The sequence below is a fragment of the Pseudopodoces humilis genome, chromosome 5, assembly GCF_049639895.1.
Source record: "Pseudopodoces humilis isolate 2021_Gansu_Grassland_sample_001 chromosome 5, ASM4963989v1, whole genome shotgun sequence".
Lineage (NCBI taxonomy): Eukaryota > Metazoa > Chordata > Aves > Passeriformes > Paridae > Pseudopodoces > Pseudopodoces humilis.
The window spans coordinates 45,539,071-45,564,302 of NC_142204.1; the positions used below are offsets into that span (position 1 = coordinate 45,539,071).

General features: G+C 39.0%; 1 protein-coding gene across 26 annotated transcripts in view; it reads right to left on the bottom strand.

The window, feature by feature from the left end:
* Window positions 1-21,494: 21,494 nt before the first annotated feature.
* Window positions 21,495-25,232, bottom strand: part of NRCAM (neuronal cell adhesion molecule) — a 148,258-nt gene continuing 144,520 nt past the window's right edge. For 23 of the 26 annotated variants that reach the window (XM_088054716.1, XM_088054699.1, XM_005519280.3 and 20 more), the window contains one exon: window positions 21,495-23,870. In XM_088054716.1, coding sequence (XP_087910842.1) covers window positions 23,633-23,870 — 238 coding nt within the window. In that variant the 3' untranslated portion in view covers window positions 21,495-23,632. Of the gene's footprint in view, window positions 23,871-24,434; window positions 24,493-25,232 lie in introns of all 26 variants that reach the window. The other 3 variants (XM_088054718.1, XM_088054717.1, XM_088054705.1) reach the window with 2 other exon arrangements.

Here is a 25,232-nt window from a genome sequence, read left to right on the forward strand (position 1 = left end):
TACTGGTTTTCAGCTCACAGCTGCTGAACACCAGCTGCACACACCTTATGTGGCAGCCCACATGCTATTCCTGCAGCTTTCCGAAGGCCCCCCCCCCCCCTTGGTGAGCTGACCTTTTAGAGATATTCTGGAGAAGGAATGAAATGCTTTCTGCCTGACCAAAAGGAAGGCAAAGCTGCTGAAAATTAAGGCTTTAATGTATCCCACATATAAATTACTAGCCAGCAGTGTGCTGGAGAGAACAGAGGGGCTGCTCACACCACGGGTTCAACACTGCTGAGGCTGATAAGCTCTCTGTTGCTGTGCTGGTGGAACAAACAAAAGTGAGTGTAATCTCTACAGCCTTACTAGATTACATATTCCTTATGCTAAAGAGCTTCCTACAGGTGTCATTATTGGAGCAACTGTACTACCAATGTCATCTTATATTTGCATTAGGAAATTTTATTCAGCTTGCTTCTATTATTGTCAAACTAGGATGTTTTTAGGCATACAGCTTAACATTTTCTATGCCCAAATACAGTCTTTAACAAATTCCTAAAATGCTGATGTTTCTCTTCAGGAAACCCTAGAACTTTATCCTTTGGAAATGGTCTTGTCATTTTGTGGGGATGTAGTTTTCGTGCTGTTACTTCTCTAATTTTGGTCAAACTGAGGCAAATGACTGCCCAAGTGAGTAAAGACTGCCACTGTTTTACAGGTTAAAGGTATAATGTGTCAGGGCACAATAAGCACAACCGAGTCAGAATATATTCAGGCAAAAAAATTAAATGTGCCATGTCTGGTACAGAGACCAGCTGGCCTGACATTGCCCATGGCATCATTATAATCTCTCTCTGTACAGCAGGGGAGCCTCATTGCTGCTGCCTGCTGGGAAAGGTCCCTGGCTGTGCTAGTTTCCGAATGGTGCCAGTGAACTGTTTCTGAGAGTGCTTGTTGGTCCAGATCAAAACTGTGCCATCACTTAAGAGTGCAGACAGGTGGGTATCAGTACCCCTAGACCATTTAATTTACTAGTACAGCTTTGACCTCAGAGCTCCTACATGTCTTCCTCACATACAAACATGCTTCATACTCTCTGATCTATAACAAGCTTGAGTTGAATGAGCAACAGAGAGGGAATCTGTGTTTGCCCAGAATTAACCTGTAGCAAGCTAAACTTTCCTTGAAACTGCTTTTTTTGCCTAACTTTAGGATGCACTTTTTCTTACTTTGGGGTTCTGGTATTGTGCTAGAAGCAGCCTGAGTCAATATCTGCTAGGTTTGATGTGCTGACCAAGGTGGTACTGGACTAGACAGGTAAAGGAGGACATTGGACAGCTATCAGTTAGAGCTACTGGAGAGACAAGGAGTACCTGGGCAGGGGAAACAGTATCAGGTGGACAAAACTGATTGAAGCTCTGTAAGTAACATTTCCTATTAAATAATGCCAACCCATTCCCAGAGTATGTCCACAGTGCTACTTTGCATACTACTTAGCACATGTTCAATGAGACAACGTCTTGGTGGAGAAAACAGTTGATGCCTATTTTGTAAAAAATTACTATAATCCATGCATTAAAAAAGCAAATTAAGCTTGAGCAGAAAATTTTCATTTTAGCACTTTGTAACTTTTTAGTGTTTCTCTTTTCACATCAATAATGCAATTTTAAAACAGATTTTCTGACTTGACATTTAAGATAAAATGCATGAATATGTATTTATAATTTCTCTACAGAGATGCTACGAATATCCTGGTACTATGGCTAGGTCAAAACACTCTAGAAAAGGAAATTAGAAATTAAAAATGTAGGTAAAAATATTTTAATTTAAATAGTTTAAGCATTTCACCAGTTTGTTTCAGACAGGCTTATCCTTCAGGCTGAACTCAGGAAGGATGGCACATGTACAGTTGCAGTGCTCTGTTTGCCCCTCCAAACTTTACCAACTTACAGCTGCCGTAATAAACTGCTGAAGAGCATGTTGCTTTAGTATTGGAAAAATGAGTTTAGAGCAAAGACAGGCTGTAGTTAATTACAAATGCACTCAATGCTCGCATCTGAGAGCTCTTCAGTAGTAATGAGAGCAGGTATTCTATATTTGGTACAAGACATAGTAAAGGAATTTGACAAGCTGTCTGTCTGATGGTAAAATTAAGGATTCATTGACTCTCCGGGGTGCTTAGAGTTGTAAAGAATTGCTTTCAAATAGGTTACTTGAACTCTTGTGTTTTGTACCAGCATCTGTGCAAAATCAAACCTGAGGAATTCAGTGTTGGTTTTATCCACAAAGAAGTCTGTCCTCCAGCAGCCTTTCCTGCTTTGCTGTTAGGGAAGCTGTGTCAAGCTGTCTCAAAACTTCATCACGCTTAACACATGGAAATAAAAGTGATGACCTGAGAAAAAACAAATGAGATTTGGATATCTTTTAAATATTGCATCAGATGGATTATAAACTAATGAATATAATCAAGCCTTTGCTTTGCAGTAGCAACATAGGAGATAACTGAGATAATAGGTCAGAGAAGCAGACTTAAAAGGAGGCTACCTTTTAATACAGAGTTTATGTTAACTTTTATTTATTCATCATATCCCTTATTGAAATGACAAGATTTGGAGGCACAATATGTACTCATTCTGTCACGATGGCATAAAACCTCCTTATTGTTCAGGCTCAGTTGTAAGAGTGTGTATTAAATAGAAAGCTGACACAAGATTAAAAATTAGGTTAAAACCAGGGTGATTACATTTTTTGTCACATCTGGCATTTGGTGATTATTTCAGTGTCTTATAATGCAAGAGACCAATTCCATAAGAAATGGATTATCCATGCACATATCATGAGGCAAACCCAGACTCCCTCCTCATATTAAAAAATGTTCCCTTATCTCCCAAGAATACCCTGTAGATTCTCCAAGATTTCACATACCTGTTGGTGTATTTTTGAATCATGTGCAGTGATGAAATTGCAGCGCCACTGTGAGGACACAGGTTTACATCACCAGGAGACATCACCACCCTCTCCTGACCTTTGTTTTCCTTGACCCTTTTGGACACGTTGGTCAGTTTGTGATTGGAATAATCAGCGGGTTAATGAGGATTTGGCTGGCAGCCAAACAGCCTGTGTTCCTAGGGTTCACACAGTGCCAGTACAGGGCTTGGGGAAGTACGCTTGATTCAAGGCTGGGAAAAAATGGTCACAGTTAAGATTAAAATTCGAATGAATTGTGTCCACATGCTCACAAAGGGAACAGTTTGACAAATTGCATGGTTTTGCAGGACTGTATTTGTGAGAAGTGCTCCCAGTAAATACTAGAGGTTAGCAGTACAACTGATAACCATTCAAACAATTTTTTTTCAAAATATCTTTCCCACATTAAAACCAGAGATTTCTTTTCTCTCGTGTGTTCACCCTTTTTTTCCAGGACTCATTTTTCAGCTCTGCAAGACCCTTATCCAGGTGCTTTTCACCAACTTTGTGACCAACTTCTTGTCATCTTCTATGCAGCCTGAACCCCACACAGCTATTCATGTGCATCATTAAGGATTTCCGTGCCTCTTAAAATCTGGGCCTTAAACAGTTAGATGTCTTTTCTTTTTATCAAAATGAATGTGGAAAGCCTCTGCAAGTGCCAGTGGGACGTCAGAGGGTTAATATGTGCTGTGTGTTCAGACTTGTATGACATGGGGAGAAACTGCATCTTAGATTTCAGGTTGCATACAAGGACAAGCTGAGTGTACATGGGAGCATCTTGGAGGCAGTCCAGATTCCAGGTTCTCTTCAGGTTCCAGATAGCTCAGCTAAACATAGAAGGGATGATGGGGTCACAGTGAATTCAAACTTTTGAGGAAAGGAGCAGGTATTTTCATCAATAAGCCCTTTTTCTCACCATCTACACCTTTATACAGTACTGCAATACCTTAAAGACCAAAAAAGGGAACAATTTTAGGCTCTACTTTTCATTGTTTCTACACAAACAGACACAAAACACTCTCTGGAAATGCAGTGGCTCTAAATATTATCCTTGGTTGCTTCTGAGGTTGTTTAGGGAGTTAATAGCTTCCAAATATTCATGAACAACTCTGCAGATCAGTAAAGGGAATACAAAACTGGTCAGAAATGGTGTCTCTACATAGAGCTGAATCCCGTGTAATTTGGGAACTGATGAGTGTTTCTTCATTTGTAATTATGAGGGATGCCTTCTGTTAGAATAATATTTTGTCCAGCATTACACATTCCCTATATCTAGGGAGCTGGCAGGGAGAGAGGACAGAAGCCCTTCAGGCAGTAGAAGTTGAATTTAATGGGATTCACAGAAGAGATTTAAGGAGCTAATCATCCTTATAGCTGCTCAAGTTCAATTTTTATCCCTCAAAGCTACTAATTTTTTAAGCATGTATTTTTGGCAGTGCTTTGCAGCAAATATCTCCCCTTGGGGCACATTGAAATGTGCAGGCTGTATTACATAAATGAGCTTCTTTGCCATCTCAGTAACCCATAAATGACAGTGACACATAAAACTAGGTATTCCCTCATCTCAGCAGGCTGACCTAGTCCTAGCATTACACTTAATAAAGTCAGAGTAGGACACAGTGGCAAGCAGAGCTACAGTCCTTAGATGGCAGGATCCAGAGTCAGAACTGACAGTGTTGGATGCCCACAAAGTACACCATCCAAACAAGAGGAAGGCTCTACACCAGGATTCCAAAAAATTGGCACTTTCACCCTCTGTCAGCCAAAGTAAATGCCATAGATGGATGTATGTTGGATATTTCAAACTTATATCAATATACATATGTATTCCATTTAGAAGAAAGGGGGTTAGAAAATGCAAACCAAGCAAATTATTTCTTTGCATACATTTATCTCAGTTATCTATGCTATAAGTTCAGTGTCATTTAATTTAATGAAGTAATAGGAATATTGTCTACAATTTGGGAATAGATATTTTGGGAATATTTGGGCACCCCTTATGCCTCATTGACACCTTGTTCTCATTAGCACAGTGCTTGTCAAGGAGCTGCAAAGTGCTTTTAACAGGGAGTAAATAGGTAGAAAAATGAAATAATTATGAGTTTTCGGGTTTTTATCAACTCACTTTAAATGGGAGAGATACACAGCCCTGCTTTCCTTGAGTTCCCAAAATTCCTGGCTTCTTTGAACCTATCTTGAACAAGACTACTATCTCCATAGCACATCCTCCTTAAAACACAAGGGCATTATTTTAGCATACTAAACGCAAGGACAGCTGAACAACTCACCTCACAGCAGTTTCCTTCAAAAAGAATGCGTGTCCTGTGTCTATATGGCAGAAGAGGGTCATTCATTGGTGTCTGGGCTCACAGCCCTGCACTGGGAGACAGCCAAGATTTGTCTGAGGCTGGCGGCCTTGCTGCCAGGGGAGGGAGGCTCTGGAGAGTTTCTCATCATCTGATAATTACTGCAGCACACTGAAAGAAAAGTAGGGCTGAAATTGGCCAGATCTGGAAGGGTTGGGATGCCACCACTGTTTTCAGCAAATCTTACAAAGCTAAAGGCAGCCCACATGCAGATGTTAGAGTCTCCACCGGCTCTGTCCCTCCAGGAGTCCCAGAAGCAGAACTCCCAAATGGCTCCTGAGCAAAGGAGGGAACACACTCTGGAAACATGCAAAAGAAAAGTCCCTCTGCTGACCTCAAGTTCCATTTTAGACAGCTGCATAAAAAAAAATAAATAGCATGGGTTTGACAGCTTTGGTTTTCAGAATTAGCACACAGCCTATGCAATGATCCTCCCAAGAGGCGTCACATTCCTCAAACCCTCCTATGAGTCCTTACAGTTCTTCAGGTATGGAGTTCTAGGCAACACTGTCAAACATTTTCTGTATTTGTTTGGATAGAAGCAGTTTGAATCTTGTAGGTTAAGTACTGGGACAAGGCTGTGAAGGTTAGTAATGACTGAAGACACAGTGAAAAGCACTTGGAAGGTATTGGGAGGTTATACAAAATTTTTAGTGATTGTGGAAAGGCCAATAATAAAAAGACATCTTGAAGAAATAAAAAAGTCAATGAAGATGAGGAGCCATGGCTATGTGGTCTTCCACCTGATTGGTATCTTGCATGTAGCAGCTGTGGACATGTTGAGTAAGGCAGAAAGAGCCATAAATCTCACCAGATGAATAAAGATGGGAAGTTAAATGCCAGAGAGAGTTCCTGGATATTTTCAATGTTTTTTAAATGTATTTATCATGTAGTCACAACACTTCATTTATTGTATCTTTTCTACCTAGATAGAGGGGCCACTCCTTAACCTCAAGAGAGGCAGGTCAGTGTCAGTGTATATTGCTCATGCTACCTGAAAATAAAATATATCCTGTTTCAGGAGCATCCCTCTTTCTGAAATCCTTATCCTTACACTTGAAGAAAAAGAGATTGCCAAGACTGTCTGTGGATTTGGATGGTAAATTTGTATTTATCCCTGTAGAATTTAGGAAATGGGATGTTTCATAACAGTTTTGAATAATATTATTTTAAAAGTTTTCAATTTATTTTCTTTGTGCTTCCAACCTGGAAGAGATGCAATATCACATAAAATAACAACAGAAACAACTATTACACTGGTGGCCTACTAAAGGCTTATTTTATCCCATTTTTATAACATTAACATGCTCATTAGAATACATGATCATGTATATCAGATGAATGCCAAAACCCAGTAATCACACAGTCACTAGGAGCTACTCCTGCACTCCTACAATAGCTGCACTCATTTACTTCCAAACTTGTGGCTATGAGCCAGTGTACATGGGCAGCCTAAAATTATTAAACAAGGAGCTGCTTCTTCAGTTGTGAGAATCTAGCTGGCTGTAGACCTTAGATAACTTCTGGTGCCACTAAATCAAAAGCCTGACACAATTCCTGATTCTCTGTGGGAACTTGCTTAGACTTGCTTCATTTCTCACTTAACCAGAGTAGAGCTTTCAAACCTGCACAATTTCTGTGATATTTGTAAACTGCTGATAATACAGAGCTATACTCATCAAACATTGTTTTTCATTCTGGTCAGAAAAATAATTAGCATAAGCATATGTCTTTAATTACAGTAAAAAGCTTTGCTTTTCATGGTGCTAAAACTTATTTTTAATTGGATTTACAAACTGAATTAATTTTATATAATTGCCTTGGATTCTGTAGTTCAGCTGTTAAAAATCATTATCCCAGCTGGCCCCTAGCAGTCTTTCCCCATGTCTGACCAACCAGTCCTGAATACAGACACGTGTGAAGTGCTGCCTCGTGCTCCAGGGGGTGATGGAAATGCAGGAAGCTATCAATAGCCAGTTCAGGCTAATGAAAGCACATCTCTGCAGGGCCTGAGCAAGCTGATGATCAGTTGTTAATTATATGGGGCAAGTTCAATGGCATTTCCCTGCAAAAGGTTATGTCTGCTTGACCATGATATCCACTCAGTTTATACACCCATTTAATTACATAACCATTTTCATACTGGCAAAATGAACAAACTCCTATTAAGTGAATAATTCAGAAATAAATGGGGTTTATCCAATCTTATCACATAAACTCATAAATAATTATCATTGTGTGTGTATGGAATGGAAATATGAATGTCTACTTACTGTTTTGGTATCTAATGTCTCCAAAAGAGAGTTCTCAGCCTGTTCCATGTAGCTCCCCTTTCCATCCTCACCTCTGCATTTCTGCCAAGCGCACTGTCTGTGACTGCCTCTGAAAGCTCCTTTGCCCACATTTTTCCTTGCTTGTGAAACTTCTCTGCACAGAGATTTTTCATTATTTATGGAAGAAGAAATATTATGTCAACTCAGTTTCTCTTTGCTTTCAACACATCAACCATTATATATTTACTTGGTATCTCATCCTATGTGAGTTTTTATGCCTCTCTCTGTTCAAACTTGGGTCTCATCTTGTCTCTCCTTTGTCTGAATCAGAGTAACAACTCCAGACAGTAGCTGCACTTCTCTGACTCCCTCATATTTTTTTCTCTCTCCAAATATTAGTAGTTCTGTCAAATCTCTGTCCATCTCTTTGTCTCTTGGAAAAGGAAAGTTGTCTTTGTTATAGCAGAAATAAAATCCTTTGAGGCCCATACATTTTCTGCATTTGGTAATGTACAGCTCATGAAATTGGGAAGGGACTATTTTGGACCAGTGAGAGCGTTTAAGGGCTCCTTTGACACTGCAGAGTCCAGATTTGTCTAGTTTCCAATGCAGAGAAAGAGTGCCAGTCATGGAGTAGAAGCTATCTACTCTGGTATGTTCACTTAAGGTAGAGCCGCAGGAAGCGTCTTTGCCCCTGAGACATGGTCTGAACTCAGCCAGCCCATAAACAAATGCTAAATGTTTCAGCTGCAGGTCTGTCTTCCCAGAAATCATTTTATATGTAGCTATGAAAACATTCCAGTTAAGCAGTCAGATGTGTTATCATAGCACCAAGCTCTGACCCCTGGGGTTACATAGGATCTGCTCAGAACAGGGGTCTCAATAATGTTTTTTTTTCTTACTCTTTACAGACCTTTATACAGCTTCCAAATCTGAATCACAGTAGCTGTATTCAGTGCCTGGAAAAACAGTTTCTATTCATTATCATCTCTCCAGTACTCCTCAGGCTGCCAAATTGCCATCAGTGCTTTTACTCTTAGTTTGTCTGTATCTTCCTGTCCCACTGGCTCAGCTTCTTCTTGTGTTCTGTGTTCTTTTAGAAATGATAATTAAAAAACATACCATGCATTTGTTTGAAACAATACCTTTTCCCAGTGGCACATCCAGCTGCAGGCTAGGGTACTGACCTGCACATCTCCTACAGCCATTCATCGCGACTATGAAATCACACCACGATAGCTATGGACCCACCATGGGAGAGGGCTGTGGGACCTCACCTCTTTGCCATGCCAATTCAGAACAGAACTGGGCTCCAAGGGCACCAAAGAATCAGGGTTTGGAGGTTTTCTTTCTACAGCTGTGTGGGCAAAACTCGAAGTTTCATGAAGTATTACTTTTTGTCCATCTTTGGATTTTGCATGGTATCTAGACATTCACACTTGATAACTAAAATGCTGGGTGATGGATTGTTGCCATCAATATAATCTTGAAATTTTTTGTATGATACCCATGTGTGTTTGTAGCCATTTTATCTTCTTGGGCACAATGTCAGACTATTTTTCAGGTACATATCATGATTTATGCCCTTTCTCTTAGAGTGAAACTTATTTCACCAGAGTAATCACAATTTCCAGTCTACCTTTTATCAATGACATCAACTCATTCACCAGCCTAATGCTGCATTATCCCAGGAAAATCACGTTGTTGTGGTATTACCTTTCCCCAGAGGAGGCTGAATTGCTTTTATTACTTCCTGCTTGAACAACTGCTAATCTCATTTCTGGAGTTCTTCCAGCAGGACGAGTATACTTCTGACACGATGGATTCAAATCACCCTTGCCAGGATTTAACAGACTGAAATATCTTTCTTCAAGGGCAGAGATTTGATTTCCTACAGAATCTGTGATTTAAGGACAAGTGGGTTTTTTGTGCAGTCCCCTTTTATCCTCCTGTTTTAATGAACTTGCCCGTATTTTGAGTTTTCTGATTCCAAATTGATAATTAATTGCACCTACAACCAGACTCCATAAAGATTTACAACCTGTAAGTTTCATGATTTCTGTCCCTATTCAAAATGTAAACTACCCAGAATTTGTTGTTCCTGTTTTCCTGCATTAATTTTCCAGACTGTAACATTTTAGTTTGCTAACCTGAACTGCTAAATCATCTGTTTATTTTTAAGTCTAATATTCAGATTCCCAAACTTTATTGATGTACAAAGAAGGTCTAAGGCCAAGAGTTTATGAGCAATCACAGGACAAATCCGTATCGTACCCAGCCTTCACCAAGGTAATACTGTGGCTGTATCCTCAAAATACACTGAAGGGACACTCCCATTTCTAAGATAAAAAATTAAATTCCCCTGAGATTAGGCAGTAAAACTGCAGCAATGAACTTGTATTCATTCAAAAAGCTTTCAGCTTTCACATTGAATACAATGCGTAAAACAGGGCTCTTCTGGGCCTGGGGAAGGAAAAGAGATCTGAGGATGGTGGCAGAAGAAAGCAGGAGCCTTTCCCTTGACCACTAAAAGCTCCTCCCCACCCCCATCATTCCCCTTCTCCACCAGCCCTCACACAGTTCCTGCAGTGACAATTACATTATAAGCCAGCTTGCTCAGGGATCTCTAAACAGTATTACTGAATAAATTTGTGTACCTTAACTGCTGCTTTTAGCTGGAGGTGAGTATATTTTTGATAAGAATCGTCCCTTAAGCAGCACCCTTTCAGTTCCTGGGGAAGAAAAAAATTGAGCTGGTTCCTTCTGCTATGAGTGACTGATCCAAATAAACATCTAGAGAAGTAAGTGGATAGTGGCAAGCCCCATGGGTCCTGCTGTGTCTCTATTTCCTCTCCCAGTCCATAATGTGCATTTTTACTCTTAACAGAAGGATTTAAGACATGGGCCTGAGACTTACAGTTGGCTGCTCTTTAAGAGAATTTGGAAAATAGGGGAATATCTTATCAGTGTGTCTTGTGAGAGGATAAAGATGAATTTAAAGTCAAAAGCTAAGTTGTTTTTTAAAGCAACTTAAATTGGATACAATGGGCCCAATCACATTTTTAGTATCACTTAATCACTTAAGAGATTGGGATCTCTAAAAGCCTCACTGTGCTTTTGTACCATAAATAATAAAAAACAAAACAGATTCCTTCTGGTGATGGATCTGATCTCATGGAGGAAAATCAGACATAAGACAAGTAAAAAGAGACTTATTTAATTATGTTAAGATCTCTTTTCCAAGTTGCCTGAATTCTGACAGAGTCCTGGTTTCTCATTTTCATAAGGGGCTTGGACCTTGGTCTGTTTCCAGCCTGTTCAGTCCTACTCAGTGGGAGCAGTTTGACATGGACTGAGGAGCATCTCTGCTCTCTTTCAGTACCAGAAGGGCACATGGTGGTCAGGGCAACACAACAGCAAGCTGAATGCACTGAAAAAGTATATGGTGTGAACAGTGAAAATCTGATCTTCTTTCCATTAACTTCACTACCATATAAATTGCAATTTACCCTCCCTTAAGGTTATTACCCACAGGAAGTTACTAATTTTAAATATCAGTAGCATACATGCATGTAGTCTGCCATTTGTGGTTTGACTATCCAAAACATAAAGCAGAGTTTTCTCAGTTCAGAGGTTTTAGTGCAGTGCGAGCCTCCAAAGGGGGCTGGATTCTGAGAAAAAACTGTGCACCCAGATATTAGGTCCATTAACAGCAAGTTGCATTCCTAAATGGAGAGTGTGGCTTATTTGATTATCCATTTAGTGAGAACATGATTGCTGAATGCCCTTTAGAATAAAGTATTTAAATCAACTCAATTCTCCATGGATGTCTTATTAACTACTGTTTCGTAGAATGGCTATTACTTGGGTCTAAAATTGTTCTTTTCCCTCCAACAAAAACCCATGTTACAGCATCACACAAGTGTACATGCAGCAATGGGTAGGCAGTTTCCTTTTAGGCTTGGACAGTCAGCCATTCATCTCTTGCTTTTTGCTTCAAGGTTAATGCTTCCTTCATGTCTTAGTGGCAATAAAGTCTTTCTAGGTGGATTTATTCTTGTCTATTCATAGAAAACCAATGTGAAGATCTTATAGATTCATTTCTTTCAAAGTTGCAGAAGTAAATACATCTGTGGCAGAAAAGTCTTGCTTTGGTCACTTACAGTTTTATCTCTGCCTTTTTTTATTGTTCACTCATTCACTGTTGCTTACCTATTTCTTCACCATCCTCACCTCTCCTATGCTCTCTTCTTTGGCTCTTACCCTTGAATTCTGTTGGGATGTTAATGTTTGAATCAGTGTGTACATGAAATGTACCTTAAATTGAGTACATGTACATCATTTATACTGGCCATCCTATGTATACAATACATATATAAATACATATACATATATGCTCTAATCTGTGCACTTTGTCCTGTTCATTTTTGCTGTTAGTTCATGTCCTTAAAAACCAAAATTTTTTGAAAAAGACACTTTAAATAGACATCTTAAATAGTGATGATTTTTTGTGTCTCAAGCAAACAATGGAATTTAATTATTGTTGAAGGATCCCTTCCCTCTGTCCACCTATCTCCCTTTCCAGGGTAGCACATTTGTCATAGTACCAGAGAAGTGCAGCTATGTGTATGTCCTCAAACTAAAGAAGATGTAGGTTGAGGTGGTAGCCACAAGACCAAGGAGCACAGACCTGGTCTTGACAACTCTGAGTAGACCCCACTTTGCAGGGGATGAACTGGCCCCCACTGAGGCTCAGCCTGACCCTCCTTCCCTCTCCCCAAGTCTAAAGCTGCGGTAGTGGTACAGAATCTGCAGGATTCTTCCTGCAGCAGGACTGTAGTACATCCTGTTTGGCATGTGGAATGTGTGGAGACAGCACCAAAGGGAGCCACAGCTCAGACTCTGCCCAGCTTGGGAGCTGTACCCATTGCCAGCTGGGAGCAGGCACCTCTGAGACCCTACAGAGCACCTGCAGAACCCTTCAAGACAGCATGGTAATCAGCTGACAGCAGTTCTGTGAGGCTGGTTGGGGGCCCAGAATTGAGCCTGGACCAGGGGTGCTTCTAACTAACATTAGAGACAAATCCACTGAGACTAGTGCAGAGTCAACAACACTCCAAATATGTGTTTGCATTAGGGCTTAGCTTTAGTTTGCTCTAATGCAGAATGACGCAAACTAACATATTCCAAAGCTACACTGAACCTTAGGAACAAGGGGAGCACTTGTTTGAATGTTCTAAGAAATTATGTCTGAAAATAGCTGGGTATATGTATATATACCCAGTGGATATACAAGCTGAATGTGGTTTGAACACACCTGTTGAAAAGGTAGGGATGCAATTGTTAGTTATCATATTACTATCACTTGGCCACATGCAGCTCAGCTATGTGCAATTTATTTTAATCAGCAAATATTTCAATTTTATCTAAGCCCAAATATGATTTGGCCTATCACTTCAAGGTGAGCCATGTTTTCAGCTTATTAGTATCTTAGAAGGTGAAAAAAAAAAAAGTAGTGGATAGATTAATGAAGTTGACAACCTTTCTTGCAAGGGTGATGCATGGACCCATGCCAAAATGGAAGCAGAATGCCTGGGGCTATTCAATCTGGACAGTAACCTTTCAACAAACATATTTATCCAGGCAAACCATTTGGAGTGAGCAGCTGTGTGGTACTTAGTTGCCAGCTGAGGTTAAACCCAAAGACATTGTTTTAGAAGAGTTGCACTGATGCATTTTTAGTTTGTTACCTGTTGCTGTTAGGAGCAATGAAACATGGAGAGACTTACAGATCTCCTGAGCAGCGCTGTGATTCACAGCCACCAACCTGCAGCATCTCAGGAATATACTCATTGAATATACTCATTTTGCATGACACAAGCTCTCTCAGGACTTAACTCTCTGAGTGTTTTATGCAGTGAGAACAAATGCTTTTTTGCTTCATACAACAAAATTGCATGTGTGTATGTGTGTGGGTGGGTAGGTGTATACTCATTTCTCATTTTTTGGAGGTGAAGATCTACTGTAAAGTTAGTGCTTAGGAAATCCATGCTGATGTCTAAATTCTGGCTCCTTTACATGAGTCTCAAGTGTCCCTATGAGAACTAAAAAGCCAAAAGTTAACAGAATAATTCCAAGTGTTCTGTTGACCAGCATGCAAGGTAAGAGCACAACAGTGTAACATGCAGTAAAAATATCCTGTTCATTACGAGGTCAGTAAGAAGCATTAATGGGTGGTCTATTAACAGTATATTCAGGGGTTCATTTTCAGTATTCAGTTTGGCTGTCCTATCCACAGCTACTGCATCAACACTTATTACCCATAACAATGTGAATTAACAGAAAATCACACTATCTAGTCACTTGATTTTATGTAAGTCACAGCTTATCTTGGGAGTCAACCACTATGGCATGACAAAAGAGAACCCGAGAATGACACATGGCTCTCCACACCAAAGCATGCCCTTCCTCAGCAACCACAATACCCTGTTTTGGCATAAGCACTGTTCACTTGTGATCAGTAATTCTAGGCAGAATAATTCAGGAGGGGTTCATGCACATAGCTCCAAGTCCTGCTCTGTCTCCGTTTTTGCCCTGCAGCAGGGTTAGTGGATGCTTGTTGTGGTGGTAGCTTGACTGCTAGCACCATCATCACATTGGCTCAGAAAGATCTGGACACTGGGTGATGCTGGTTTCCCCTTTTTCTCTGACCAAGCAGGCTCTTCACATTCTGGCAAAGGAAACACATATTCTTTGGGAATAATGCTTTTTGCACGCTTTCTTTGTGTGCAAAAGTGGCTTGGGGCCATTCCCATGATGAGGAGCCTCATGACGTTGGGTAGGCTGGTCTCTACTAACCTTGGTAAATGTTCACCTCTGTGCCAGTGCAAGTCTCTTTTTTCTGTGTAAGGAAAAGGGGTGATCTTGCCAACTGAGGTGGGCATCTTCATGTGTCTTTGATTTTCTATGTGGTAACACACCGGTTTATTTGTATTTGCTGGGCTGAATTAAAGGTGCACAAAGCCTTGTTTTACTCTCTATTCCTTTCTTTTTTTGTATGAATAACTCCAGATGTATCAGATCTTTAAAAAGTTAAATTCAAAATACATAGCAAAATATTTGTTCAAACAAAGTTAAACCAAGTGGCTACAGCCACCCTTTTTGCAGGAACTGTTTCCAGTGTGTGCCTGGTTACTGTGTGAGATGTTAATTTAGCGTTTTGAAGGAGTGGAAAATCAAATGTGCTTCAAGAATTAGCCTTCCTTTAGTGACCTTTCTCCCCCATAACTCTTCCTCTCTGGGATGGTGGTAGGATTTGGCCCTGGTGAGAGCCCTGCCTCAGAACAAAGCTGGCTCCTTAAGACTGTGTGTGGGGTGCAGGAATTGTAGCTTTTGATGTGAGACCAGGACATAAACCAATGGCAAGACTTTTAGCAAGGCTATAATTTCTGCTCCTATATGCTTCACTTTAGGTTAGCTTCAATAGAAATCAACCCCCTAACCCTCCCATAATTTACTGGTTTTTCATTTGTCTTGAACTAGAGCAATCCACGTGTTTCATTCATTAGCTTTTATTTTGCCATTGAAGTAGCTGAACATTGCAAATTCAGTATCTTGTGTATTTTTATACCAATTCAAATCTGAAATGGAAAGCTTCTTTGGCATTAAAATCTGAGTTACAGGGAAAGACTTGCTAAATGCAGGACTAGGTTGTGCTGATTGTCACATCAGATTTTCGACAGACAAAGTCTTATGGTATACAATAACCTTTCTCTGAACATCTTATTGAAAACTTCATCATCCAGCAATGAATAGATGTAAATCATTCTTGAAACCTATCCTACTAGATGTATTAAAAAAAAGAAAAAGCCTGACACCACCAAAACCAGAACTAAACCTGTAGAAAAGCTTATGTGTGATACTGAAATTTATCCTGTTTCTTCTCTTATTTTTTACATGGAACATCAAATTCCAGCCATTAAAATAGAAACTTTTATCTACAAGCAAAAAAAATACTGTAGTGATTCTCTCCAAGCTTTTATGTGTAGAATTAAAATGTGTACCCTGAGGGCAGGTCTCATAAAAACATGGGCTATGATTCTGCAATGGGCCTGTTACATTATTTTTGTTATTACAAGTTCTTTGTAAACAAGTGATGAGCAATAATCTCACCAAAATTAGGTACATAATCGAAGTGTTTTGCTTTTTTAAAATTTTTAGTGGAATGTTTTTCAGTTGCAGGATGAAAAAAGTGATTTAGAAAGGAAAGATCACAGTTGTGACAGATAACTATCTCCAACACGTAAACTGGCTGTGGCTGTGATGTGACCACTGGAGGCTGAGGCTGCTGTCATTAGTGGAGAGACCTTGACACTCTATTAGACAATTACTCACTAAAAAATATTCATTATATTCAAAGCTCTGCCTGAAGACCTGCCTAAAATGCCACAAGCACTAGTCTCAGCTGGTGTAAATGAAAGCAGCTTCAGTGGCTTTGGCAGGGTGGAGACTGCCTGCTCCATCTGAAACATCTGTCCTGGGTTTTCAGCATCTCTGCTCTCACCACCACTAAAAAGAAAAAACTTGCTAGATTGTCTTCACTGTTAATGATTAACTTGTGGCTGCACTCCCATCTCTAAAGCAGCATGCACCTATTTGTTTGGTATGATGCTGATATACAATGATTTTTCTATGGTAGTGTTTGAAAGCTTCTGTTATTTTCTTAACACCTCGGGCTTTCTTATTTTACTGCCTCGAACCCTGCAACAAGTCTCCAGCTACAAAGCTGAGCACACCCTGCAGATGCTTCCCCCTTCCACCCTTACTGCCACCACCAGGATGATGTGATGCCAATCCCAAAGGGCAGAGCTTCTGTCCTCCTCACATGAATGGGCCCTGACATGCTGAGCTGGTTCCCGCAGGCAGAGTCTCTCTGAAGATGATGCTGTCTGACAACGTGCATCAATTCAGCATTTCTTTATCTCATTTCAGAGCAGCAGGACTCCCGGGGCTGCAACACTGAAAACGTGCCGTGTGTTACCCATCCTGATCAAAACACTTCATGGTGGTCACAGTCCCGGACAAGCTCTAACAGGAGCGGCCTAAAGACTGTCAGAGCCGGGGGCGCGGAGCAGGCGCCGTGCTGAGCCCTGCTCCCGCCAGGGAGCAATCTGCTGCCTGACGAGATGTTCCCATCTTCGTGCGTCAAGTCCTTAAGCTCTTCTTCTTTGACACACAGACTAAGGGCAATCCCGACAAATTCAAAAACAGATCAAGTATGGTACTTCAGTAAGATGAACTGCTGCCCTACAAATTGCCCAGCCAGGCTGCACTCATCGACTTCTTATAGGAACCTGTCCCTTCCAGTTGCACAGGTTCAGCAGCACCAGGCAGCACCTTCTCCGAACCCATTTGGCGCAGTGTAGGCTTCTTATGAACTGCAAAAGCTGAGCTAGTTGGCTACACACCAACCAGGTCAACACCATTTTTAAAATCTTTCTTATTTTACAGCTGCCAGGCACACATACCAACAGACACATCTGGGAACTGACAGCCTAGCAAGACATTCATCTGGCTTCTATTCTGCCTCGAAAAAGCCTTTGGGACAGGGCTACCTGCTGAATTTTGAACTAAGCATCCCTGTCCCATAGTTCTTGCCAGTCTACTTTTCAAACAGCAATTCTGCTCCATATGTCCCTGCAATTTACAATCCTGATAACAAATGTTTGAATTTGAATAAGGTCCTTGTTACATAGACAAACAGAATTAATGTGTTACACAAACAAATGAATTATGAACCTGTTTCCTATTCTTTTTAACCACTATTTTATAGTGCCTTTGTATATATAGATATACACATACTCACATTTACACACACACACACACACACACACACACACACGCACTCTCTCTATATCCATTAACATGGGATGTGAACTTCAGATGCTTTGGGCTTCTGCTAACCAACAATTGTAACTTCCCTCTAGTGGCCAATTGTAAATGCTAGCGATTGAAGACTTGTCTGCCTCTCATTATAAAAAAGAAAAATCAACTTGTTTTAGAAAAAATATATATGAGTTTTGCTTTTGATAAAGTTTATGGTCATTGCCTAATTGTAGTAGAAAAGCACAGACTGTTTCCTTCTTAAAGCAAAACTTTGGAATCAAGCACCTGTAGTGAAACGGACAGGAAGGAAAAACAGTCTTAACTAAATAGAAGTTCTTGCTGGCTAATTATTCAACTTATATAAATATACCAAAAAATTATGGTTGTGTACTACTAGAAAATTAAAGCTGTAGTATTCACTTATAGGCAGGGTAACCAGTTTTCTTGTGCTTCTTCATGTGGTATTTGTACCTACATGTCATCAGATAGCCTAGCAAAGGCCTTTTTCCCTCTCCTTACTGGAAATCAAACTATTCCTGCCCATGTCAGCGTTCTTTTACATTAATCTGTACTCTGATTTGTCCAGAAACTGTTGCAATTAGCTGTCTTTTTATTTTTTCCTCTCTTCAGTTTTATTCTTGAAGAAACTCTTCAAAAATGTTAACTTTGGTTTTCCATGCTTGGAGTCCTCATGGTGTAGGTTCTTCATCTACCAAACAGTTTGTATGGCTCCCTTGTATCTTCCTTATCTCAACAGCTTGGAAAATGCCCATTTTCCTCATATTACTAGAACAGCACTAGTCAAATTCCTAGGAAAAGGGAAAAAGATCTTTTCAGATTGCCTTGTCCTATACCTGCAGAAAGCAGGTGTTTTCCAGGAGATAGTTTCAGCTTACTTCAAAAAGTAAAGAAATTAAAGCAACTACTTTGTGTGTTTGATTGTCCAGCTAGTTAGTATTTCCCCTATGTCAAATCTACAAACTCCCTAGCAATTTTCAGTTGTTTGACAGACATTTTTAAGATTGGTAAGTCTTTCTAAGTCTCTTGGAACAATAACTAAATAAATAATAATTAAAAAAAAAATCTGGAAGGAGAATGATGTTGTATCTTACGCTGTTTGTCACCAACAGATAGTGTGGTCGGCACCCAGCAGGCTGTGCTGCTCCACGCTAGCAAGGTCTCCTGCTGCCTCTGCCATTTGTCTGGTTTTCTCTTTTTGCTCTTCAGGCCAGCTGCCCTACTGGCTGTTTCTCAAATCTTTCCAAGTAACCTCAGATATACTTTTGTACTTGCATTTCTCTGTCTCAATAGTTTCATTTTCACTACCCCTTCTTGCCACATCAGACAGGCAAACTTTTCATGCCAGCATCACTACAGTTCATACATTGCAGAACATCTACCTGAACTATATCCTGAACACTGCCATTTAGAAAACTTAATTTGTTCGCTTAGCCCTGTGAAGTCTTGAAGTCCTTTAGATCTTTGCAAACACAAGGCAGAGGAGTGGGCTGCTATCCTCTCTCAGGTAAGATGTTGGGTTTCAAAGCCAAAGCATCCCTCTTCTGAAGTCTTTGGACATGGGAAATACAGAAGAACACTCTGGAAGATACATATCAAGTACAGTTTACTGTCAAAAGTAAATGTAGCTCATTCCTCAATGTAGCACAAGACCTGGTAATTTTTAAAAAGTTTGGCATCACTTTCCCTGTTTGAAAGCTCAGGTCTGAAAACCATATTTGTAGAGCATGGACCAGGTATGTTTACTCCTCATCACTCATATCCAAAATGTGATAGAAAGCCGTGCAGAATTAAATATAAGCACTGGCTTAGATTTCTGACATGATGCCATGGGGGTTTTTTTCAGCTGGCAGGGAAACCATACTACCTTCTCAACTTCTTTATTTTAGTTGAGTACTTTAGGGCAAGATGAAACAGGTCAAAAGGCTGGCTGGGTCCAGGTGACAGGAGCTGTCTCCTGCCCTGCCACTCTCCAATTTAAACATATGCAAACCTATTACTTGCCAGCTGGCTTCAAATTTATCCTGTGCAGCTTTCCCAGAGGGACAAAGCCAGTGCTGCCAAATTCACAACAGGGCAAACTTCTCCAACCCCAAATGAAGAATCCATCCTTCAGGTATTGAACATGATCACAATTTTTTTACCAGCTCATTTACATGTGAGCACAGTAAGGAACCTGGTGTATATTTTTGCTGCCAAAATTTATGAGAACACTGGGATCACCGTTTTTCTCCTTGCTTACCGTCACAATGGATCACATCTACTGTCTGTCATAGTCCTGCTGACATGTATTTATCTTGACAGTTTGGTCTAAAGTTTCCACTTCTCATGTACAAAGAGCAGCCAGAGATCCCTTCATTCAGATGAAATCCAGAGATTAAAACATGATTGCCAGTGGTATTTATTTTCACTCTAGGGGCATCATTTAGGGGTAGATTCCTACAAGTAGCACATTCAGTTATTTCCATCTTCCCATAAAACCAGTTGCTATTTTTGCCAACTCTCTGAAATGTTCTTTTCAAAGGTAGATGAAGGGGGAAAACAGAAAGACTGTGACAGAAACACAGGAAAGGACAATTGGTTTTCAGAAATTATTGGAATCTCATTTTCTTTCTGAATTTCTCCAAAGTTTTTTGTTTGTTTTTTTTTTTTTTTTTTTAAGAAAAGAAGACACTTCCATATGGTAGTATTTCTTCATATATAATTCCTAGGGTTTCTGTTTTAAAATAGACCAGACATCATGAAAAGAGAATTTCCACTCTGCTTCTGCTACTTTTTTCTTTTTTTGCCACTTTGCTTCTGCTACATGGAACCATGAGAAAATTGTATTTTCCTAGGAATGATGTGAGAATAGATTACAAGAAAAATTACCATTGGGGTAGCCTCTTTAATTCCCTCAGGATTTATACAATCACTTCAGTGAGAATAAAATCAAAAGCAAAGGTATATCAGTAAAATGAAAATATAGCAACTATAAGTATTAGTACACTTTGGGGAACATGCACAAATAACGTATGCATCTCCAAAAATCGTTACTGTATGAAATCCCTCTTCCCAACTAAGCCTAGGGAACTCAGACCTCTCTTTTCAGGAAATATTCTTTAATTGAAACAGAAACAGCTTATTTCATATCTCCCAGACAATTTACATTGCTGCAAAAATCAACAGATACCTGTACAAAAACCAAGACAGACAGTATCTGAAGATAATGTGAAGATATTTGAAGATAGAAGTGCCAGAGTTGAGTCTCTGCAGATAACAGCAGCTGAAATATTCAAGAATTTCCAATTACATATGGAAAGGCTGATAGAATGGCTTCTGATTCAGTGATAAGATCTCTCTTTCAAGCATCATGCCCACACATCAACTTTTGGATACATCTCCTGAAGCACCTGCATCTCTTGGAATCCATGGCTCTCCTGCAGTCTTCTATGCAGAACAGCTGCCCTCCTGCCCAGTCTGTTTCCATTCATATATAGAATAGACAAGGTATGAAAAGAGCATTGCAATGGATTTTGTGTACTGTAAAAGATGATATCTAAAAATTCCTCACTTCATATACTATTTAAAAACAGATAGCCATAAATTTATATGTCAGACAATTCCTTTAGGACACAAAATCCTTATTTGGGATCCTATATGAGGGCTCTTAATTTCAAATCAACATACTTACTTTCTCCTATCCACTCTTACATGTATGGAACATGACTATTTCAGTTCTTTTCTTTGGAGTAATATGACTAAATAAATAGTAAAAACATCCATGGAAGTAAAATGCAAATAGTAGATTTCAATGGGAAATGGTCAAATTTACCATTTTTTCAAATGGTAGCATGTGAAGGTATGCAACTTTCTGTAAATAATTCGATAGCAGTAATGGAAGCTCTATAACATCATGGGAACAACTGTCAGAGTTCTTTCATGCTTTTTTTCCACTGAATTCTTAATTACAGGATGAATCCGATGTGATTTTTACTGCTAGTGTAAACAGAACAAACAGTGAAATTTTAAAACCACATTTATTTTTAATACAAAATCTGTTGCACTATTACAGAAGTGAGCCTGTATGTTTACCCCCACATGCACAGATAATTCAGCATCTACAATTAAATAAGAGTAAAATGGTATTTCATTTTTACCAAAACCATTGGCAAATCCTGTTAAGAAATGTTCTCTTTGTGCTTTGTAATCAATGTTCATATAATTCATTTCGTGTTTCGGTTCCCATTAAAAAAACTGACCAATGGAAAGCTCAAAGGTGCGAAAGAAGCTTATTACAGCTGGGTTACACTTGGGATTACTTCAATTGTGCTTTACCTACAATATATACATGAAAGCTGCAAGGTGTCCTATGGGCTAATGTAGTGCACTGGCAAAAGCTCTGAATGGTTTAGTTGGAAACTGTAGTAAATGAGCAGATCACTATTTTGTTCTCACAGCAAAAACAAACAAAAAAATGAAGTAGATGCTTTAAAATACCATGCACACCATTGGCTATAGTACTTCTTACACAGTACAACATAAGCTTTCTTGGTTTATTTGTCTGTAACACCTAGAAGCATATAGCATCTACGCTTTAAGTGTATTTACAAATTCAACAAAATATCTACATATAAAAAGCTTACTTAAAATTAAACTTGATGCAAGTTATGAAAAACCAATTTATTGGCAAATGAAACTGAGCATTCCTTCAACCATAGGTTGTTTTAAAAATTTATATTTGGAGGTAAACATTTCATTGATATTGTATGCGAGAAAATAATTTTTTAACCGATAAGGGTAATCCTTTACCAATAAACCCTATTAGCACTTGTCAGATGGAATGCTGTGGTTCCGAGCAGTAACCCCCACACTGCTTCAGGCTGGAGATAATTACAAAGCTGCCACACTGATCAGACTGGGACACAGAGAGAAATGCGCTCTCACCAATGGAGTCAGCTGGTTTGGGTTTTTAATGATTTATTTTACCAGAGCTTGTACCTTGCTGCATTAGTAAATAATTTAATTCTGGTTGTGGTTTGGGATTTTTGTTTGTTTATTCTCATTTTTGTTTTAAGTATTCTAAGGCCATGAAAACATGTTGTGCTGTAACTGCGTAGAAAGCTTTTTTTAAAGGGAAAAAAATCATACTCTTCTTTATGTAATTTAAAATATTTTAAACTTTCCATTTTTAGCATAACAGTTTCATAACACTTCTTTTTCTTCACATTTTTCCTTTATTTGGCAATGACAGTAGTCTGCTAATCACAGTTTACTGCACCAACTGATTTAGCAGTACAGCACATTATGGAATGCATATTGTATAAAGGCACTGAATGTACTTTGCCCTGTGTTTTCCAGAATATTTTCCCTCATTTTTAAAGTTTTTCTTTCAGTGACTGTCCAAATTCCAAAATGCATTGCAATGCATATTTTTATGCCCTAAAATCAATTCAATGTGTTTTGATGTAAAAATAGAATACTGTACTGCTGTAATACTTGGTAGATTAAAAAGGTTATAAAGTAATAGGAGCAAAGAGCAGATAATAGGGTCTCATTAAGCTTCAGCAAATGCAAGTGTCATACTTAAATCATTTAGCAATTATATACTGTACATACTGTTCCTAACTGTCTTGCAAAAAGACATATGATAGCTAGACATTAAGTCACCAATTTCACAACAATGTCCACAAAGACATTGAAGTTCTATATAATACTACTATAACACTCTGACAATGAGAACGGAATTCATATCCAGGGATTCAGCTGAGGACTGCATAACAAATTGTCAAACCATGTTTTTATAGTGTACACAAGATTACCTGTGAGTTGTGTAGGGGTTTTTTTTTCCATGCATTATATCGTATTCTCAACAGGAAACAAAATTACAAGTTGATGTTACTGTTTGTGTCAGTTCCTTTAAAAAAAAAAAAAGTAAAAATAGCCAAGTTTTGAACAAAATTTGAATTTTCTATTTTGATTCATAGTAACATACCACTTACTGTGTCATTATGCTGTGTACTGATATTAACCTGCATATTCTCATAGCATTAACATCTGGTGGTGAGGAGCTCCATTACCTGTGTGTTCATAGTAAGAGAAGGAGGATGCACAAGTGCTTTAAGCAAACTGAAGATACGAGGGGATCAAGTTCTGTGGTTACACAAATGAATTCATGGCATTTACAGGAGAAGGAGCCTCAGAGCTTTCATTTCCTTCTGCAGGTTCTTTCTCTTTTTTACCACTATATTGTCCAATAAAGGAGCCATCCTCATTGAACTGACCATTTACACCTTCTCCATAGTCAACTAAACTATCATCACTGTCTTCTTTTTTCACAGTTCTGTCTGAAGGTGTCCGGCTTCCTTTTTTTAGAGGTTTATGGTCCTCTGCATCGCTGGAGACACAAACAAACAAACATGGGATTAATTGACGTACTATTTACTAAGACAAAATCAGCCATGCATGCAGAGTTTATGAAAAGCATGTGTGCAGCCCTATAATCCTTTAGTAAACCCACATCACATTGTAGAGACAAATCAATATGATGCAGTTCACATGAAAACATGGGGTAAGAATGGTTTAAATAGAGAATGTCTTCAGTGGAGGGAGGGGGAGTTGTGTTTTTGGTTTCTTTTTTCCCATCGTGCATGAATTTTCAGTGGTAAGACCTGTGCCCTTGGCTTGGAAGCCATGTAGATGCAACTGCAAGCATTAAGAAGTGGGTTGTAAAGTTATAAAAAAATAATTTGTTTGTTCTCCAAAGTAACAAGCTTATGATGTGCTGTGAAGTTAGTCTGTTAAACTTCTTAATTTTTTTGACTCCTTGAAAATGAATGAAGAATGAATTTGGTTAAATGAAATATACTGATTTTCTTTACTAGTATAAAGAAAATAAAAGTGCTGCATTTCAAATAATTTGTTACATAATGCAGTCCAGACTTGCAATTTTCAGCCTTACCTTTCAAGAGACCTACATATTCCATTAAAAGGGTGCAGAAGAAACAAATGAAAATAGCCTAAGAAGAAAAGCAAAGTCCATATCCTGATAGTGATCAGTATTTTATCAATAATAAGTTGCTCTTAAAATTGCTACAATATTTACTGTATTACAGGAAAAGCAACAATTCAGCTTACAGCAGTTAGAGTTGAGGAACTGAGAGCATGCTCATTCTTTTTCATTTCTTATCAGATCCATCTCCCTACCCTACTCCCTGACTGGTAATGTTCTGACAATGATGATGGTGATTTGGAGGACAACAGAAAAAAGAAATGAAAGAAGGGCCAGTAGAAGAGATCTCTGTAGCAAAGTACTGTGGTCTTTCCTTTGTCAGTGGAAAAGCTGCAGCACCATCAGCATTCTCAAATAAATTTGCAGCTGTGGTAGGCTTGTATGGCATGAAATAGATATAGTTGGGCTCTTTTCAGAATCCTTTACACTGCACTTCAGTTTCAAGATGAAGATTTCAGCAGCAGCTCCAAAGCATCTTGATTTGAAACCCACTATTGCCAGCTGCACTTTTGGGTGCAATTATTTACCTTGTCTTAAACAGAACATGTGACTTGATTTGCATATAGGGTACAAAAAGAGGAAGTAGTTTGGGGTTTTCATTAAGATTCACAGCTACTTTTTGTATTATTATGGGAAATATAAAGAAAAACATATAAAATATTAAAGAAACAAAATTACATTTTACAATTTCTAGAATGCTAGGCTGAATATATACTCAGCAAATTATTTTAACCCTCTCATTCTTAA